Below are 21,460 nucleotides of genomic sequence, written 5' to 3'. Positions count from 1 at the left end.
TTTGAAGGAGTAATAGTTAAAAGTCTAACTTCCAGCTTCTGCTGGAATGATAATCAGGAACGGCAGAAATCACATACTAGCCTTAGGAAAGGAGTTCTTGATTGTGTGAGTTTGAAATTTTAGGAGCAGAATATCTAACTACAGTAATAAGCCTAGAATGACTTACTCGATGCTCATTCTTGAAATCAGATCAAACGTTGTAAAACCTGCTGCCATGAAGTTGCTCTTATATTGTCCCATCTTTATAGAATCCAACCAGTCACCAACTGTAACAAACAGCGGGTATTCGGCAACATCGCCAGGGGATTCTGGTATTCTACAGGGAAAGGAAATACAACATTTAAAACCCAGACAAGCCAGAGTTAGTCATTTTTATTTTCACCTTTTACAATATTCTTATATCTAATATTTTATCCTACATTTGAATGAACTTTAATTTTCTGTCTTATTCAGCAAATACTTAGAAAAACTTAAGAAATCAGTCATTTCTTTTGACTTTTTCTGTCTTTTGCCACTACAGGCATTACACTTGATATATCCTTAGAAAACTTTTTTTTCTGTGTTTTTTTTTTCCATGAAATTGTTTTGAAACTTGAAGCCTTGTCTACCCACTCTCTCTGCATGGAGAGTAACAGTTTGTTCATGCTTACCACTTCTGAGTTGTTAGGAAGCTATATCCTTTTATGCCCCACACTTGCTGTGATGATTTTCCTTTTAATGATGAAATCGTTGATCAGAATTCAAATTATGTTTCTTAAATATTCAAAATAATAGTCTTATTTAAAAATAATTTCTGGTATCATAGCACTTAGTTGCACAGATGGGATTTACATATATCTGAGCACAGTGTATGGGTATTTTAGCTCAAAACATAGATATGAAGGCAAAAATCAATGAAGTATGGGCTAATCAGTTAAGGAATAGAGTAGTGAGAGATATTAAATTAGAAAGAGTAATACAATCTATGCAAAAAGCATTCTAATTGAGAATGTTTTTATAATTTAAGAATAAGAATAATATGAAGACATGATTTTGAAAAGGCTATGAAAGATTTGTGTGACTATATCTGTATAAAGATATGTATGCACATATAATGTTTACACACAGCAAACATATATTAGCTAAACTTAGGAGAAATAAAATAGAAGAAAAGAAGAATTAATCTTAAAAATTATAGTAAAATAAGCTGGGATTTTGTACTTAAATCGTTCTAGTAAAAAAAAATTAGTATTCTTCTTAAGGGAGCGTCAGAACACAGTGCTACCATATGAGGAGATTTCTGAGAGCTTGTGAGAAAGCTCCAAGTAAACAAAACAAGTCTTGTGACTTCCGTGTAGGAATAAGGTTGTTGTGTAATTCAAATGCTGATTTGATATCTGGTTGAAATCCTTGTTCTGAGACTCCCCTTTCCCAATGTTGGGTAAACATTGCTCCTCAATTGTCCCATGCCAATAAAACAGCTTACAGCCAATCACTGAGCAGGGGGTAAATAGGGCTGGACTTCCTGTCCTCTAGGGGAGGAGGAGTTAGAGGAGCAAGTAGGGGATTGAGCCACAGGCAAAGGTCCAGGAGAGATCAGGAGCAAGGAGCTGGAGAAAAGAATGCCATAAAGTGCAAGAATCTCAGGAATTTATGCTGGGAGGAAGTCAAACTATTTTAGATAGGTAAGAATAGAGTAAAACGGTTCAGGGTTGTGCTATAAAGCCTGATAAACATATAAAATAATAGAGTCTCAATTGGGTGATGGCCAGGTTAAAGGAGAAACTGAGAAACACAATTTTATAAAAATAGCTTTAACACTTCTGTTCATTTATAGCATGGATTTATTCGTGCACCTCCCAGATATAGTAAATAGGATCCAGTTTACTTTAGATTACCCAGTATTTTACCTGCTTTACGCAGAATGGTGTTTCCAACCACAGGTACAACCTAAACTCATGTGACCTTGCCCTCGTGGTTGAATACAACTGAAGTGAATTTGTCTCATTTGACATTTCTTAACCTTCAGAATACCCTCAGAATATAAGTAGTCTGATACCCTGAATAAAGCTGGCTATTGCATGAGACTTTAGTCCATCTTATTTTAAGGCTCTACTCTCCCCAGGTTCATCTGCCAAATAGAGCGGCAACATAGGATTATGGGAAATTTTTAATGTTTGTAAAAATACTTGGTAGGAAAATGTTTTCAATAATAATAGATGCATTACAATAAATGTATCTTTAAACATTCTTAGATACAGAACTCACATTATCTAGTGAAGAAATAATGAGATTTAAAAATATGTATATAATTTGATTCAAATCAGTGTTTACTAAATAACAAAAGATGTTCCTACCACAAGTGAATGACTAAACTGTTTTATTAGACACTGAGAGTTAGCCCAACTTTAAATTATTTTGTTCTTAATATTTTTAATTTTTTAAATTTATTTTTTATCCTATGTACATTGTATTCTGCCTAGTTGTGTGTGTGTATGTGTGTGTGTGTGTGTGTGTGTGTGTGTGTGTGTGTGTGTGTGTGTTTGATGCTCTCAGATCCCCGAGAACTGGAGTTATAGACAATTGTGAGATGTCATTGCATGCTTGGAGTTGAACCTAGGTCCTTTAGAAGAATAGGCAGTGCTCTTTAACTGCTGAATCATCTCTCCATACCCCTTAATATTTTTTTTATAATGAATGAAAATATTTGTAGACCATAATTTGATCATCAATATTTTAAATATTTCATCAAGCTTTTGCCATCAATACTTCAACCGTGCAAATTGAACTAGAATCTCATAATATGTAAAATACTTGGCTAAACCCTATGAAGGAAGAATTTATGGATTTATACATGCTATTGAATATTGGTATCTTTCTGATAAAATATACATGGGAGTAAGCATTAGGTTCTAAGGTGAAAATTGAAGACACTTACGATCAAAATTAATCCTAAGCAGTCTTTACCTTTCCTTTAAAGTCTTTTAGGAGCACACATTATGTGCAATGCAGGACCAAGTCCCTGCTAAAGACCTAGGGTTCCTTCCTTTAGCTTTATTCTTTGCTACACTGATTTGTTTTCTTTTTCTAAATCTAAGCTCCAGTGTAGAGCAAAGGTGAGTATAAATGGAAATAATGGGAAAAGACAGAGGGTTTCTTTATATGTAAAAGATATTTGTGTACATTGCACCGTATACTGATTATGGCTTCCCTTAATAATAATTTAAAAAAAAACTGTTCATGCCAGGCAGTGTTGACACACACTTTTAATCCTAGCACTCGGGAGGCAGAGGCAATCCTCTGTGAGTTTGGAGCCAGCCTGGTGTACAGAGCAAGTTCCAGGACAGCCAGAGAAACACACAGAGAAACCCTGTCAGGAAAAACAAAAACAAACAAACAAAACAAAACACCAAAACAACAACAGAACCTATTCAACTCTACTATATTTCTAATTCCTATTCTGGAAGCTAAACCATAATGATGAGGCTATTTAACTGCATGTTGTTTCATTCTGGTTAATAGTAGAGTGCCTCACAATTTTACACAAAACAGAAATAAATCATGCCCAAGATTTTTAAAGCTATTGTAGCACCTGATGACAGATGCTGGATTGCTACAATGTTTCTTCCAAACTTCTTAGCTGTATATATGTTAATAAATATCATCAAATAAAAAATACATGTATGAAATACTAAATAAGTACCACTGTGGCAAACAGACTTAACTAGACTTTTATGAGACTGACATGCTACCGATTGCGCTAAGGAGGCACCTTAACTAGATTTTTAAATGACAGCATTCCTCTGAATCTCCAATTGTTAAGCACGCACTCTGAATATGTGAAAGGATTCAAATTAGCTTCTGCATAATTTTCTTGAATTATTTCATCATATGTCTATATGTCTGTAGCATATCTTTTCGGAAATACTGCTGTATTTCACACACTGACTCTCTAAAGATTAGGGCACCTTTATTGACCATTAGCATAACTAAGGTTAGAAAAGTGAATGTCTTAATTCAGAAAAATAAGGCTCTCATAACTCCAATGACTTGTTAAATAATTTTGCTAAAATGGAACAAAATAAGTTGAAGTGATATTTCTCTCCTATTCATATACCTTTCTTATTTTCTTTGCTTTTCTTTATGTTTGAAATAGAATTTCACTATGTGGCTCAGCCTGGCCTCAAACTCACAATCCTCCTGCCTCAGCCTTTAGAGTTCTGGGCTTATAGGCATGCACCTCAACACTTAGTTCAGATTCTTCCTGATGCACAAGTAAAGTCAGGGGAGTCTCTTTCTCAACACTGAGATGACAGTGGAGTAGTTCTTGAGATTTTACAGTTTGGTGCAACTGGTAAGTAGAAACGTGATTTGCTAGTTTTTTGCTATTTATATAGAAAGACTGTGAGAAAACAAACACCCTTAAAACTAATGACGAAATGGCCCATTTCCTCATTGAAAAGCATCCACACTTGCTCTCTAAACCTCATGATGTCATACTTTCCTTTCCTGCACACACGTTAGTAACCAAGTTATCTCCCTGCCTTTTCGGCAGCTGGCCTGCGCTTGATTTAGTAAGGTCAGGGCTACACATTGTTCACAGCTGCTGTGCAGTAACTTCTGTTTCACTTTATTTTATATTGATGTTGAAAAATGGTGCTACATTCTGGCTTTCCGAGTTGGGCCCTGTCACCCTCACATAATTCTCTACAACCTTCCCTAATAAGCAATGCTTGCCCTTTCTCATCAAACCTGCACAGTGATAAATTCAGCCTATTTGTTTTTTTGAGATTGTGGAAATTTCTCATCTTTGGCGGTGAGTGGTGTTGCTCACCTTCTCACCTGAAACATCTTCATAGCACAGTTGGAAGCTCGCACTTTTAAAAGTCTATATTGTAGGCTGCATGTAGCGGCTCACACCTGTATTCTCAGTACTAGGGACTACTACCAATTTCATATGAAGTTCTCATGACTCGATGCTTATTCCCTATACGTGTTTAATTCATAGACCAGCACTCGAATGTATACACTATACAGTCACCAAAAGACTGTATTTTTCAAATTTTCAAGATTTTACATTGCATTCTTTTCAGTAGAGCCTATTATTTAACTTGATCACAAATTAACGAATACTTTTCAGACTAAAATTTAAAGCATGATTTGACTCAAAAGATCCTGTAGTACCAAACGCTTGGAAGCATGTAATATATCTTGCCTCTGCTTAATAGTTATGGGTAATGAATGAATATTATTTGCAGTGTGATCCTTAACTGTGCTAAGATGGAGGCATTAATTTTTATTAGATTGTATTCAGTAATTCCTCTGTTTTTGATTGTTCAGATTACTTAATATGCATAATAAGATTAATAACTAGAAAAACACACAGGAATAATAGTTAAAATTGTAGATATGAATACCTGGAGAGATAAATTGTGACAGAGGTAATGCTTTTAAAGTAATCTCTTACAATTCTGAGTAAAGTACCAGGCACATGGTCCCTAAAGTGAGACTAATGGATCACTGGACCTCAAAGAAAAATTCCCTTTGTGACGAAATACTCCAGAGTAAAACAAATGTCATATGGCACACGGCTGCAATGCATTGACAGTGGCTGTTAATATATCATCGCGTCATTGATCCCCAGCACCATACAAACAATGTCAGCAGCATAGTACGGGAGCTTAGCAGGAAAGTGTCATGATGGCTAGTAATGTCTGCCATTGCAAGGAGAGAGAAGCAACATAGGTGTGCACAGCACCGGAAAATTCAATCTGTACAAACGCCTAAGGATGTAATTCTGGAACTATGTTCTTGCCATATTTTCCTCATCTCTCTATATTGTAGTAGTTATATCTGTTTTCAACTAGCATCCTTCAAGTGCCTGCACATTGCAAGAGGATGCTTAGGGAATACATGACTATATATCTGCTATTTATCTCTATGAGGGAGTGTGTATGCTCCCTCATCTTTGTATTTACTCAGGAAAAAAATAAAGCGATGGGCTGTGCTACAACCAAAACATTTAAGAGGCTTTTAAATAAACTTCATCTATGAACTCTTTCAATAAGACTTCATATAAATAGCATAAAGAAAAATGTAACTGGAAAAATTAAAAAGTATACTCTTATACTCATATGTCCATAACACTGCAGGGCTGGGAACATCTGGAGATTTTCTGTCATGCTATACTGTGTAGCCTATCTGAGTATGGACATTGCAGTTGATGGACCTTGTTACTAATCTAATGATTACTTCTTGCGTTCTTATGACAAACAGCCTCTTTGAGTCTCCCTGTCCTTGGCTGAGGCATGGGAACTGTAGTAGTGATAATTAAAGAAAGAAGTGATGAACGTCCCCAGTAGGTACAATGATTAGCGCACAGTACAGTCTCAACAAGTGGCACTACTTGTTACTGTTCATATCAGCATGTGGATCTGTATTACCACAGTATAGGCAAGTGTTATAATTATCTTGTGCCTGCAGCTCATTCAGTTTGGATTTTCTAATGGGCAGTGGGAATTTCACACCTTCTGATCAATGCTTCATAGACTATCTTCCTTCCACAAAGCTGATTATTGTGCAATTTCTACACAGGTTCGACCGGGCAGTTATTTCTGTATGATAAATGTCAACAAAGTACAAGCAACAAAAATCAAAACAAACCCCTCTGTAAATGACTTGTATATGGACATAAACAATTTTCTAGATTTTGATTACATATTGTCTTTGCAGTGTTGTAAAAAAAATCTGTTGAAAATGGATGGAAATTGTATATTAAATTGTCAAAAATTATTAAGTGAATGTAAGATGGTAGTGATATATGGCCTTAAGTTTCTCATCATTTTCTGAAGCAGAAATATTACAGTGTTGGTGTGACTGTTTCTCTCACTTCTTCATTCATTGCAAAATAAGTGCTTGAAAATTCAACCATAAAAAAAAAAAAGAAAAGAAAATTCAACCATACACTTGTGTGTACTAAGGAAAATAATAGTCAATGTTCCTAAGAACTATAGGTTTACAAGATGCCTAATCATGGCCCAGTGCATAGTGAGAATATTTATAATGTGCCTTGGCTTGAGCAGAACATGACTGATAACCCCACTGAGTACTATGGACCAGCATTGTCCATCTGAGCAATTGCTGTGTATTCCCAGATACCGTCTTTGAACTGATGTTTAAAAAGCACAAAGTTGTGAAAGAATTGTTTTCCACTGATTTGCAGAGGTCTTAGAAGAGAATTGGAAATGTTACCCTGCTCTACTCTCTTGCTTTCTTTTTTCTTTTTGGGATACTAGGCATCAACTTATGATAAGCAAGGGCTCTACCAGTGACCTATATACACTAAGACCTAGGAATATTATTACGTATTGCATGGCAGCTCTGCCAAAATGTGCAGCAGCAAGCTGACTGTCACCTGGTAAGCTTAGTAGATGTCAGAGCCTAGAGCATTGGAAAGGATGGAGAATGAATATGCAATAAGATGTGGTAGGGTGGGGAAAGTAGGTAGGGCCTAGTGACAGGACACTGTATGATAGTCAGGTCACTCTGTACTATTCAGCTTCAGACAGCCAGATTCATCCCTGGACTCTATAGAATTATACCTACTTGGCATCGGGAACTGCAAGGTCGATGCTGAGAGTCGTAGGAAAGAGAACAAATAGAAGGAAGGAACAGAGTACGGTCAGGCATTGACTCAAATGCTCCTCTGCACATAACCCATCCTGCCATGGGTTGCGTACTATGTGACAACTCTTTGAGAGGAAATGATTGTAAAGTGATTAGTGAGAGTGCTTTGATAATGAACTTAGGGAAGGCTGCCCACCTCTATCAAGATGGTAATTTTGAAAAAATCTATGTAGGATTTAGTTGCATCTAAGGACATTATATTAAGGACATTACCATGATCTCATATATGACCATACACTTTCTCACATAGTGTACTTGGAGCTCTACAGAAATGTGAATATGCCTGTGGGAAGCCTCAGGCAGAGGAAAGTCAGCAGGAGACAATGACGAGAAGCACTCTTCCCGATCCTGAGAGGCTTGGATCAATATCTTTCCTACAGACACTCAGTTGTTTGCAAGGAAAGGCTACCAATGGGATTTACAAAATTTCTAATTTGCTGACATAAAACTATTAAACTGTGAGTTTCAGAGCCTTCCCCATTCTCTTTGGTCATCTTAATTTCCCCTCCACTTATTACTCTTGTCAAGAGTGTCAGGTGAATTCTTGAGGAAAAAGGCAATTAGAGTGGAATAAAAGCCATGGGAGTGTAGTCAATGAAAGGATGACATCATGGGAATGTAGTCAGTGAAAGGATGACGTCATGGGAATGTAGTCAGTGAAAGGATGACATTTGTGTTGGTGTGGAAATGAGAGAAACCTGGAGCTTGGGGACATTGGAGAAAAGGGGATGAGTCACTGTGCACTACACACTCAGGTTCTTTATTGTATGTGCGTGAGTGTGCCCATGCATGTGTATGTGCATGTGTGCATGGGTGTGTGGATGTTGCATGCACATAAGCGTGGCTATGCAGATGCTAGAGCAGGACACTAAATCACATTTTCTGCCCTATTGCCTTGAGAGAGGATTTCTCACTGAATCAGAATCTTGTTACTTTGGTTTCGCTGGCTGGCTAAAAGCTTCTGCTTTCACCAACTCTTCTGCTGGGGCTAGAGGCACAAGCAGCCATAGTTGGCTCTTTTTTTTTTTTTAATGTAGATGCCCATGTTTGCACAGCAACCACTCTTATGCACCAAGCCATCTCTCCAGCTGACATGTTTGAGCAGCAAAGATCAATGGTCACATTTCCTTAATCCAACATTAATCTAGGACGGGCATGCATTCTTGCAACTTGGGAGATGGATGAGCGTCTCATATGGAGGTGCTCGTCATCCTTCTATAAACACAAAGCCAGCCAGGCAATCTCTTTACACTAAAGTGCCTCAGTTCTCTGGGATTGGAAACAGAGGGTGTGGATAGTATTAGGAGTATGGACCCAGCGACAAGACAAGGAAAAGTCATCCTGGCCCTTGTGATGACAAGAATAATGATAAGTCTCCGGCATAATATCCTGTGGACGCGGCTTCATTTTGTTTCTCAATCAAAAATACATTTAAAAAAAAAAGTTCATGTGTCTCTGTCATGAACAAGAATAGAAAAATCACTCACAGAAATTTCTATCTGTTCCAGACAGATCAGACTTTGGAACCGAACCAAGCTGATGGTTTTATATGAAGGATGGAATTCCTGGCCCGTGTATGGCAGGGTTCTTCAGAGCATAGCGGTCATTTTATCACAGACCTCTGGTCCTCAACCAGGACCCTCCATCTGCCTTGACCTCTGTATCCTTTTCTCATTTTTTTTTTTCTGATTTGAGATTCTTCCCGAGTATTTTACAAATATGATGATTATTCACAGTCTCAAAATGTAGTCAGGATACTGGTGTATCTGCCTATTAAACTGATGACTTTAGCTACTTCACAGTTAGCTTTGCTATGGCCACTATTAAGTAGTCTGTTGACCTTGTGTCACAAGGAGCTGAGCGGAAACGATTTGGGCTTAGGGGTGTGATATGATGGCCTCTCTCATGAAGGTAGACTTAGTTTGTAGTATGTTTCCATACAACGCTCTCTCAGGGGATCAGCACAGACACTGTATTTTCAGGAAAATATAAAAGCCCAAATCAAGAACCATTTTTTCTCTACTTATCTTGCTTATAGGAGACTGGTTTCTGGAAATAAAAGTTATCACTATGTATTGATCTTTATTTGGGTTTGGGTTCCCTCTTTATTGCCTCATACATTTTATTAAAAAAATTGTCCGTGTTGAGGCTGTTTATGAACCTGTGTACCTCACTCTAAATCCAGCGGACGTACTCGATACTTTGTGTCTACTGAAGCTTTGTGTGGGCTTCGGCAGCACATGCCTTGAAGTAGCCTCTTTTGGCTTTAAATGTGTCTCCATCTGTTTCCTGTGCTGCCGTCAGTCTGCCTCTTCTTTTTCAGTCTCCTTTGGTTATTGTTTTCTGGGGTTGTGTCTTAAATCTTGGTGCTCTACGTGTCTGCCTTCTGTTTATTTGCATTCTTTATATTAAATATGCTAATGCTTTCAGTTATAATCTATATGCTGGTCAGTTTCAAATATACACACAAAGCCGAGATATTTGAAAAATATTATATATATATTATATATATATATAGACTCAAATGGTATATCCTCACTTATATCTGCATACTAGCCCAAGGGACATATATATATACTGCCGAGTGTCTATGTGTTGGTGTGTGTGCACATGAGTGTAGAGACTCATGGAGACCAGAAGGGGTTGTATATCCTAGAACTCAAGTTTGAGACAGTGGTGAGCTGCTCTGTGTATGTACTAGAAACTGACTAAAGAATGGTATGTATTTTTTTTTAATTTTTATTTTTTATTAATTTATTCTTGTTATATCTCAATGGTTATCGCATCCCTTGTATCCTCCCATTCTTCCCTCCCTCCCATTTTCCCCTTATTCCCCTCCCCTATGACAGTTCCTGAGGGGGATTACCTCCCCCTGTATATGCTCATAGGGTATCAAGTCTCTTCTCGGTAACCTGCTGTCCTTCCTCTGAGTGCCACCAGGTCTCCCTCTCCAGGGGACATGGTCAAATGTGAGGCACCAGAGTACGTGAGAAAATCATATCCCACTCTCCACTCAGGTATGGAGACTGTTCTGACCATTGGCTAGATCTGGGTAGGGGTTTAAAGTTTACTGATCATAATGAGTGAGTTAAGCTAGAAGCAGAAAGACTCAAATGGTGTATCCTCACTTATATCTGCATACTAGCCCAAGGGGCATGTCCCATGAAAGCCTTCACTTACCAGGAAACTGGGACACAGGGGAGGACATCCCATTGAGACTCTGAATAAGAGAAGCATGGGAGAATAGCAAAGTAGAAGGATCCAGAGGGTTCTAGAAACCTACAAGTAGAACATTATGATAGGCAGATTTGGGCCCAGGGGTCCTGCTCAAACTAAGGTACCAGCCAAGGACAATACAGGTGGTATGTATTCTTAACTGCTCTCTAGTCCAGTAGCTCAGCTCTTTTACCCCAAATTCAACCTATGAATATACCTATGGAATTGTTATTCCACTGTCCCAAAGCCATCTCTGACTCAGAATGCCCAAAATTATTTCATTTCTGCTCCAAATCTTGTTTCTCTTCCTCTAGCAAGTATACGACCCACTTTGTACAAAAATAAAAATAAAAATAAAAACAAAAACAAAACCCTAATAAATATCTACTTCATGCTTCTTCCTTCCATATTTATTCAGGGACTCAAACACATTAATATTGTGTCTGTGTGCTGCCAAACAATAAATCTATTCTCTTTTCTTCTGACTTCAAGTTTATTTTCATTTTATAACTTAGGCCTTGAACTTTTATGGTGTGGAAGAGAACATCTGTGGCTCTGCTTCCAATCTTGTTTCTTGTTTTGCATCCATAGTATAAATGAACACTCGAGTGGTCTTCCCGAAGTACAACTGTAATTATATCATTCTCTTGCGTAAACATCCTTCAATGGCTGTCCATTGCCTTAGTGGTAAAATCTGAAGTGCTTTTCTCCTCCTTACAGCTTCCTATGCTACTGCTAAGAGGAGACGGGCTGCAGCAATAGTTGAATCACTACCTATTTCATGCTTGGCTTCATTTTGCTGAGGCTGCCAATTAGTGATTTAGAGGTGAACTCCTTATGTGCTATGCTGTGAAAAGAGGTCTGTTTCAAATAGCCCTTAAAGAGCCTAGTCTTATTGTTACTAAAACCCCATACTGACTCGAACCTCTGGCCCACAGTTGAATGCCAGCATATCCCGTGGCCATCTTGTGATTCAGGAAGGTGTCCTTTGGTTATTTATAATCTAGTCTAAAAGAAGACATCGTTGATATTTTAAGTGCAATATTTCAGAAAGAGATGAGGATGTTTTTGCTTCCACTCTCCCTTCTCATTGCTCTTCAGTGAGAAGTGAGTATATTTTCTTAGTTCTATTGAAGGTTATAAAATGCTATGTGAGTGCCTTCATTTTCTCATCACCTGCCCTATTCTGATTTCGGGGGAGGAAAGTAACAACAGCAAAGTGTGATCAGACCATCAGGGAATATCCTCACTTCTGCTGCTTCACAAATCACCTCATCTTGCTTGCCATTTCAAATAGGGAGATGGAACATAGAATGGAAAGAAATTAGAAAGGGCACACACACATGCACACAAATCCTACTTATAAAGATAGTGAAGGATCAATAAAGGAAGGCATACGAAAATCAAATATTCACATAAAATAAATGTAGATAAAGTAATGCAGGAGGATTAGATAGAGAGAGGAAAGAAGGGGATTTTTTTTCCTAGTGAAAAGTCCACATTTTTCTTTCATGTTAATAAATGATAAATAAAATAAGATTTACACAGAGTAGCCAATTGGACAATTACTGAGGCAAACTCACTCCTTCTGCCTGTTGCTCTTGCCTGTAGCCTGAAAAGAATCTATGATTGTCAGGGGGAAAAAAACCCAACATTATGCATCTTACACAAGGATGTCCTCCACAAGCGTGTGAAGGGCACTGGGGTTGCGGATCAGTTTGTCAAGGAAGCTGACGATGTCAGTAAATTTTGGCCTGTGGTTTCTTTCCTTCTGCCAGCAGTGGAGCATCAGTTGGTGCAGAGACGGTGGGCAGCCCATCGGAGCTGGGAGCCTGTAACCTTCTTCAATGGACAGAATAACCTAAGTGCAAACATACACAGATCACTCTCTTACTTTTGGTGACAACAAGATGTACGTATCATCTTTATCTGCAAGCAGTACAAACTAAATATACTGATAAGTGTCAAAACTATTTAAGATGAACACACGGGGCTCAAGCAAAGGCAAACTCACTAGTTCTGAACAGGAGTTGCTGGTAGAAATTATGCTGGGAAGAAAATATGCTTCAAGCATGCATTTCTGATGTACATGTAGTTAAGTCTCATCATATTATCATATTCTTGTTTTTTGATGTGAGATTTCTTTTTTTCTTTTCTTTTCTTTTCTTTATTTATTTTTATTAATTTATTCTTGTTACATCTCAATGGTTATCCCATCCCTTGTATCCTCCCCTTTATCCCTCCCTCCCATTCTCCCCATATTCCCCTCCCCTATGACTGTGACTGAGGGGGATTACCTCCCCCTGTATATGCTCATAGGGTATCAAGTCTCTTCTTGGTACCCTGCTATCCTTCCTCTGAAAGACATGACTTCTTTGTAACTTTGCTTGACTGTCTGAAACCCTGATGCCAACAGCAGAAGGGAAGCATGCTATGGATACATTTAGTGCAAACTGTATGTGACAAGCAGGAAGGTTTCTCAATCATTTTCATCCTCCTTACAATAGGGTCAGTGTGTTTTTTAAATCCCATTACTCTCCCTTTGTAGCCTTTTTTATTCTTCCTCCTTGACTGGGTTTTTATCTCAGTCTGACACTGACCTTGCAGTAAAATTGTTTTTCCTTAAGTCCTAAGGTTGTCCAGAACATGAAAAGCTAACTAAAGGTATAAAAACAGAGGAGCATTGGGTCTGAGTACACACTAGGTCAATTATCTAGCAAGGGAGAGGCTCTGTCTGTAGGACATGGTGGTGGCTAGCTGTATATGGTCAGGGTAGAGCTCACAGGACTGTGGAGTTGAAGTTTTGATCTGGGTTCTTTTTAATTCACTTAATTTCAGTTTAAACTCCCACTTCCTGTACAGCTCTAGACAAAGGGATCTGCATAAGAGTTAGAATAACAAGGAGATGACGGCCTGGTGTTCAGAAGCCACGTAAAGGTCAGGTAGGCCCTTTGCTTGTTTGAAGTATTACCTGCCAGCCCCTCCCAATGAGGAATTTTCTAACGGTGGAATAAAATGGGTTCTGAATTCATATAGTTTAGCTTTTGAAGAGAAGATGAAAGGCAGTCATTTGAACATCTGTTCTTATATCATCAGTGGTTTTTTTTTAAAAAATCAATTTAAAAGAGAAACAGAGGATCAATCTTATATTTAAAGACAGATATCAATCAAATTCACCCCCCACGCATATACCAACAGTAAAAATATAAAACTTCTAATGTTCACATCACTGACTTAAGAATCCCGTTGCATGACCATCTACATGTGTTTATTTTAAACACTGACATCTCATTTTAATTTCTTAAATCAACACCATTTGACATGCATATAAAATATTCTGAACTTATATAAGAGGTATAAAAGAAGCATTAATACTTCATCAGGATCCTCTTAATTTCTAAGTCTTTACTTTTTCAGTATTAGAGAATTTCTTATGATCACATCAGTATTTTTGTGACCATAGTACTTTGTATGTACATACGTGTGTGTGTTTGTGTGTGTGTGTGCTCTCCTGTGTATAGGCATGAGGAAGCCAGAGACTGACTTTAGACAGCTTCTTCTATCTTTGTCCACCTTATGATTTCGAGGCAGGGGATCTCACTGAAGCCGGAGCTTGAAGTTTTGGCTAGACCAGCTGGCCACTGAGCCCCTGGGATCCATGTTTCTCTTCTATGCTAGCGCTGGGGTTACGGGTGTGCGTTGTCCTGCCCAGCTTCAGCCACGAGTGCTGGGGATCCAAACTTGAACAGCAGGCACATTACTTACTAATCTTTCTCTCAGTCCCTGAATACCTTAATCCTCGTGGATATTAATGTTTTATTCTCTGTTTTACATTACACTATTGAATATGATTTTTCCTACTTTTTTGACTGCTTTTGGTACTAAGTAGGCTTGGGTTTAAGTCATTTTGTTAAATGTTTTAGTAAAACACGAATGGATAAAAATGCTTGAAACCCATCAAAACTACTGAGTAGCTTATGGAAATAATTATAAAAAACAGGACAGAATGGCTTTAGAGAACAATTTTGAGGTTGTTCCCAGGGAGTGTGAGAGTCAATTTGCCACAGTTATGTGACTGTAGGTGCATAGAATAAAACAGTGACAGGTAGAGTCAGGTTAGGAGGAAAGGTTGCCTTTATTGAATATTTTCTATGTGCTTGGTCCTTGTAATTCTGTTGCTATTGTTTATGGCTTAAAATTACTCAGTATGGTGGTTACCATTGTTGCTACTTTTTACATTATAAAAGTTAAGCTCGGGTGATAAAGAGCCGTGCCCAATTTCATGTAACTACCGTGTGGCAGAATTAGGCCGAGTATTTAATTTCTTGTGACTTTCAGATGTCTTCTCTGCCATTCCTCAGACACTAGTTTCAATTTTGATGATAGAATATTCTCCTCTCCAATTTTATACCATGAAGCAAACACAAATACCGTATATCATGTTGTCTTTTGCCATTATGCATGGTAATTTGACTTCGGTGCTTCCATTTGGGCCCTAAACTTAGCATTCTCAGTAGATTAAAAATACAAAACAAACCAAAAAACAAACCAAAATAACATCCTACTAACATCCTACTAACGTAACATTTAACTGAGTCTTCATTTTTTAATGTTTCTGAGTCTTATGCACACCTCTATAATCGTGCCTTTTTTTTTTTTTTTTTTTTTTTTACTGTATTTCCTTTTCTATTTTTTTCCTCAGGCTTTGCATACATGAATGCAGGAATTACATTAGGTATTAAGGAATTCTGGATTTCTCATTCTCATAATTTAGCATAGTGTCTTACTTATTAGTAAATGCTAATGGTCAAAACAGAAACTATTCAAATAATTCTTTGATTTATCTTGATAGAGGAACATATTTTTGTAAACCTTGCAATGGCTACTTCAGATAGGTCCATGGGACAGTGTGGTAACATCTGAAGTCCCGGAGGGCACAATGGTAACTGTAAGGAGGTGTCATCAATCAGCACTATCCAAAATCTTATTGTCTGCTTAGACCATTCGGGTGAAAAGGGGACTTGCTCTTCCTTAAGAAAGAACTTTCTTACACTCCTCTACAACTGGCTGGCATCTTCCCCTTTGCCCCAGAAGGATTTCTAGTTTCTATGGGCTTTTCTAGAGGATTTGTGGAAATGGCTAACACTAAAAAATCAGACCTTTTGGCATCTACCAGGCAGTGAACTCCCTCAGTGTTGATGTTTTTTTTTTTTCCTCTAAGAGGCGAGAGTGGCAAGAGGGTGGATTGCTGCTCTTGCTTTACTGTGTTCAGCAGAGTGCTGCTCCTTGCGTGGCTGTCTGTGGTGTAGTGGGCAGACCAGGAGACCCATAATTTTCCTTCTTGCTGATCTGTCTTTTACACAGTTCTCAGTTTCTAAGTTTCCTCAGTTCTTTAACATGTCATCCTATGAAATTTATCTTACACCCTGGCTCAGGACAGGTGTCCAACCAAAAAGGAATCCATCTTGTGGAGAACAATAGCAATAGCAATACAACAGTGGTGGTGATCAAAAAATACCACGCTAATTATTGAGAGCGTTTGTGTCCCGTTTCCAAAATTCTAGCTACCAATGATGTACACTTATTATTTTTATCTTCGAAATGAACCTATGGAGTAGCTACAGTTCTTATCATTTTCTAGCTAGGACACCTAATCATCTGATCACAGGGGCCTTTAGACTTCTCTAAGGGTGCTCACACATCTCACAACTCTTAACTTCAAAAGCAGCCCGACGTTGGATGCATGCAAGTATACTCCGAGTGGATATGGAATAAATAACCTTCACCCAAACAGATAGATATTGATCACATAACATTTAATATTGGGCATTCTAGTATAAAAGATGACACAGCATGTTATCTGCCTGTGATTCAGCAGTGTATAACTTGTGAAGGAGACAAAGGCCCGTGAGTCTGACAAGTGTCATCCATCTCAAGCAGGGCCCTGTGGGGCCTGAGGTTAGCCCAGCCTCAGGATGGCTACTCAGGGGAGGTGAGCATACAATGGTATGTGAAAGTCTGCAAAGGTTAGTCAAGCATGGCTTCCAAAGAGATGCCTCTTGAAGTAGATTTGTGTGAACGGAAAATTCTTCAAAGAATATCTGAAGCTGAATAAGAGATAAAGCACTTGGTTGTTATCTAAGAGGCTCCACCCAATGGGGGATCGGGACAGATGCTGGGACTCACTGCTGGACTCTGGCCAAAGTGCTGAGAGTGGTGTGGAAGAATGGGGGCAAGGAAGGATCCAGAGGGTTCAGGAATCACACAAGGAGACCATCGAGGCTGGCAGGTCTAGACTCAGGGGGGGGCCTGCACAAATTTTTGCACTAAGCAAGGACAAAGCATGCAGAGAACCTTGATTCCTCTGCTAACGGACAGCTTTTTTTCCACAGTTGTGTGTGTGTAGGAGATGAGGAACTGCCTCTACATGAACACTGGTGCTCCTGATTGATCACCTACTTTGGCAGGGAAACCATTCAGACACACAGAGGAAAGGGATGCAGGCTATCCAGATATGCTCTGGTCAGACAGTGGGGAAAGGGAGCCTCCCCATCAGAAGTATAGGGTAAGGGAATAGGGCAGAAGAGGGAGGAAGGGTGGGAACGGGAAGATACAAGTGAAGGGATAATAATCGGGATATAATATTAATAAATTATAATAAATAAGAAGATAAAACACTTATCTCTTATATCATCAGTACTTTTGTATATTATAAGCAGTAATTGTGATTCTTTAATTTATATATTCTTACTGTACTTTACTACATTCTAAATACTTATTTTTATACCCACAGGTAAGTATGGCTCCTAACCCTCATTAAGGAAGTTTCTCTTGGTAATAACTGATCATGGGTGCTCGGCCCTGGTGGACACATCTCTAACACAGACCCTGAATGTACTACCCAGGGAATACTGCAAAAGATGGAAAGCTTACAGGAGTCAGAGGATCAGGGAATATATTTGGATACAAGAATTACAGGAAAACTACATCTGTGGTACTTTAATAATACAGTTGGCCTGAACAATGCTAATGTGATAATCTCCTGGGGTCCCATCCCTCTACTAAGAGCAAGAGGCAACTAAGGAACGCTGAGAGTTAGAGAGTAGTCTGCCCCCAGGAAGGGGCCTCTGATTGGTTGTCCAATGTCAAGTGGTCATCCCTGAATTCATGTACATGCAAGCAACAGAGTGGACTCAGCAGGTTGTATTCATGTATTTATATAGTATATCACAATTAAAGAAGAGGAAGCCAGGAATTTGAGAGGGAGTGTGTACATGTGTGTGAGATACAACAAGAGTTGGAGTAAGGACAGTGTCTTCTGCCTTACAGAAGCTTCTGTAAGGCAGGAGGCACTATCAACAGAACAAAATGACAGCCTACAGACTTGGAAAAGATCTTCACTAACCCTACATCTGACAAAGGACTAATATCTAAAATATATAAAGAGCTCAAGAAATTAAACACCACCAAACCAAATAACTCAATTAAGAAATAGAACTCAGAATTAACAGAGAATTCTCAACAGAGAAATATCGAATGGCTGAGAAACACTTAAATACTCAATGTCCTTAGTCATGAGAGAAAGGCAAATCAAAATGACTCTGAGATTCCATCTTACACCCAATCAGAATGGCTAAGATAAAAAACTCACCAGCATTTGCTGGCAAGAATGCAGAGAAAGGGGAACACTCCTTCATTGCTGGTGGGAGTGCAAACTTGTACAACCACATTGGAAATCAATTTGGTGCTTTCTCAGAAAACTGGGAATAGGGCTACCACAAGACGCAGCTATTCCACTCATTGGAATATACCCAAAAGATGCTCTACCACACAGTGAGGCCACACGCTTAACCATGTTCATAGCAGCCTTATTCGTAAGAACCAGAATCTGGTAAGAACCTAGATGTCCCTCAGTTGAAGAATGAATAAAGAAACTGTAATACATTTATACTATGGGATATTATTCAGCTATAAAAAACAAGGAAATCTTGAAATTTGCAGGCAAATGAATAGAACTAGAAATGATCATCCTGTGTGAGTTAAGCCAGACTCAGAAAGATCCACATGGTACATACTAAGTTATAATTTGTCACCAGCCCAACAGGGATGTCCCCTGAAAGTCTTCACTTACCAGGAGAATGGGATAGATGCTGGTCCCAGATGCTGGAGTCCTATTGGGACTCCAGGTGAGACAGGTATGGGAGAATGGGGAAGTAGAAGGATCTAGAGGGTCCTAGAAACCTACAAGAAGACCATCAAGGCTGGTGGGTCTGGACCCAGGGGGTCTTCTCAAACTGCTTTACCAACCAAGGACAATGCATGCAGTAACCCTAGAACCCCTATTCAGATCTAGCCAATGGACAACACGTTCTCCACAGTTGTGTGGAGAGTGGGGACTAACTCTGACGTGAACTCTGGTGCCCCCTATTTGATGACTTCCCCTTGGTGGGAAGGTCTGGTGGCACCCAGAGAAAGGATAAGCAGGCTACCAGGTGGGGGAGGAGGTCCCCTTCTGTCACAGACCTAGGGGAGGGGAATAGGTGAAAGGGGGGGGGGGCGGGAAGATACAAGTGAGGGGATTACAACTGAGATGTAATCTGAATAAATTACCTTAAAAACAGATGAAAAAGAGTTACAGTAAGGAAAGAGAATAGAGGGAAACTATGAGACTGTATTTTAATAAGAAAAAAAAAAAAGAAAATCACTTCTGGGAACAAAGGTAACTAATGTCTTTTCTATACTTTACATCAGCTTGTAACAGTGTCAATAAATGAATATTGAAGACCAACGTTCTGTTCCTGATGAAGAAAAGAACTTGGTTCTGCCTGCAATTGGATCTTTTACACCAGAAGCTGCATCTGCAGAGACCCTGAAGCTGGAGGAGGTTTGCTAACCACTCTGAACTCAGGCTCCTCTGCGTTTACTAGAATTGTCTTGATACAGAACTGTGATGTCTCCATAAGGAAACAAAACCTCAGATCGGGATGAGGATGCATCTTGTAAACAACAACAACAACAACAGCAGCAGCAGCAGCAACAACAACAACAGGAAGATTTGAGCAACGGCACAATTTTTTTTTCTTTATGTTTTTTTTGAGACAGGGTTTCTCTGTGTACCCTTGGCTATCCTGGACTTGCTTTGTAGACCAGGCTGGCCTCGAACTCACAAAGATCCTCCTGCCTCTGCCTCTGGAGTGCTGGGATTAAAGGCACTCACCACCATGTCTGGCAGCACAAATTCTTTATTTGCCAGATTTGTTATTGTGACTTACACTTCTTAGAAATACAAAGATTACATCCGGATCACAGCCTCCTTCCTCCCAGTTCCTCCCTCCTATGTTCTTCCCCCTTCCCCTTGTCCTCAGAAAAAGGGATCCCCCTCTACCAGCCCAGCCCAGAACATCAAGCCACATTAGGACTGACCTCCTCCTCATCCCCTGAGGCCAGGCCAGGCAGCCCCAGTAGGGAGAAGTGATGGAAATCAGGCAACAGAGTCCATGTTGCGGCACCTGCTCTACTTGTGCAACCATTTTGGAAATCAATTTGTTGCTTTCTCAGAAAACTGGAAATAGCCATACCTCAAGACCCAGCGATACCACTTCTGGGCATATACCTGAAAGATGCTCAACCATACGGCAAGGACATTTGCTCAACTCTGTTCATAGCACTTTTTTGTTTTTTGTTTTAAAGAATGCAATGTTCTCAGATCCCAGGGCCATTTTCCTTGCGGGGGAAAAGCAAACTTTGGTTTTTTTGGAACTTCATTTTTAAAATCAGAAACAGACTGGATAACTTTTAATATAACAGTTCCTTGGTCCACTAAAACTATTTAAAAACTATCTTTTTAAAAGAGTATCTGAGTGCAGATGAAAAGGTAAATTTAAAATACTCTCTATGTAAATGACCAGGAGAGAACAAAAATAAAAACCACAAGAGCCCAAAATGGCAAATACATGCCTTTTGAGTGGAAATCAAAGGTGTAGCTAAATATTTTGTGTGTGTGTGTGTGTGTGTGTGTGTTTGTGTGTGTGTGTGAAAACACTGTAGATACCGTATGTTATCTGGTTTTGTGATCATGTAGTTAGAAAAAAAAAAGACCCTTTTTTCCTAAAAGTTCCATGTAGCAGTAACATATATGAGTTACTGGCTTCTTCTACTGGCTTCACTAGTGAATTAGTTTCAGTGGTGATTCACTGCACTTTTATGCATTCTCTACTGCTCTTGTTTCTGAAGCAGGCATCCATCCACTCATCGTGCAGGTACAATTAGTGCTCATTTAATTAAAATGGTGCCTATCAACCAAATGCCTGGGCACCAAGAGTGTGAATTACTGAAACGCTGAGAGGATGAGGCCATTTTGAAAATTACTTCAGTAGGATACATATTCAAATCAAGGCAGAAAAAAAAATCCCTCTGTAGAATGGAAGGTTGAAATAATAGGAATGGGTTTTTAGCAATTTACTGTATCTCACACAGATCATTACACAGAGACCATTACATAATACAGTTGAGTTTGGAAAATCTAATCAGTGAAAAAAATTGAAAACGACTGGACTCTCTGAGTCATAAAATCACACTG

At 39.0% G+C, this 21,460-nt stretch overlaps 1 protein-coding gene across 3 annotated transcripts in view; it reads right to left on the bottom strand.

The window, feature by feature from the left end:
* EPHA6 (EPH receptor A6) overlaps nucleotides 1-21,460 on the bottom strand; it is an 896,620-nt gene that overhangs the window by 9,467 nt on the left and 865,693 nt on the right. For all 3 annotated transcript variants that reach the window (XM_084801064.1, XM_084801065.1, XM_084801067.1), the window contains 2 exons: nucleotides 12,549-12,742; nucleotides 167-316 (listed from right to left, as the gene is read on the bottom strand). In XM_084801064.1, coding sequence (XP_084657190.1) covers nucleotides 167-316; nucleotides 12,549-12,742 — 344 coding nt within the window. The remainder of the gene's footprint in view (nucleotides 1-166; nucleotides 317-12,548; nucleotides 12,743-21,460) is intronic.

This window comes from Acomys minous, assembly GCF_964271855.1.
Source record: "Acomys minous genome assembly, chromosome: 11".
Classification (NCBI taxonomy): domain Eukaryota; kingdom Metazoa; phylum Chordata; class Mammalia; order Rodentia; family Muridae; genus Acomys; species Acomys minous.
Note: the sequence above shows the minus strand (reverse complement) of the source record. Positions and strands in the feature narration are given on the sequence as shown.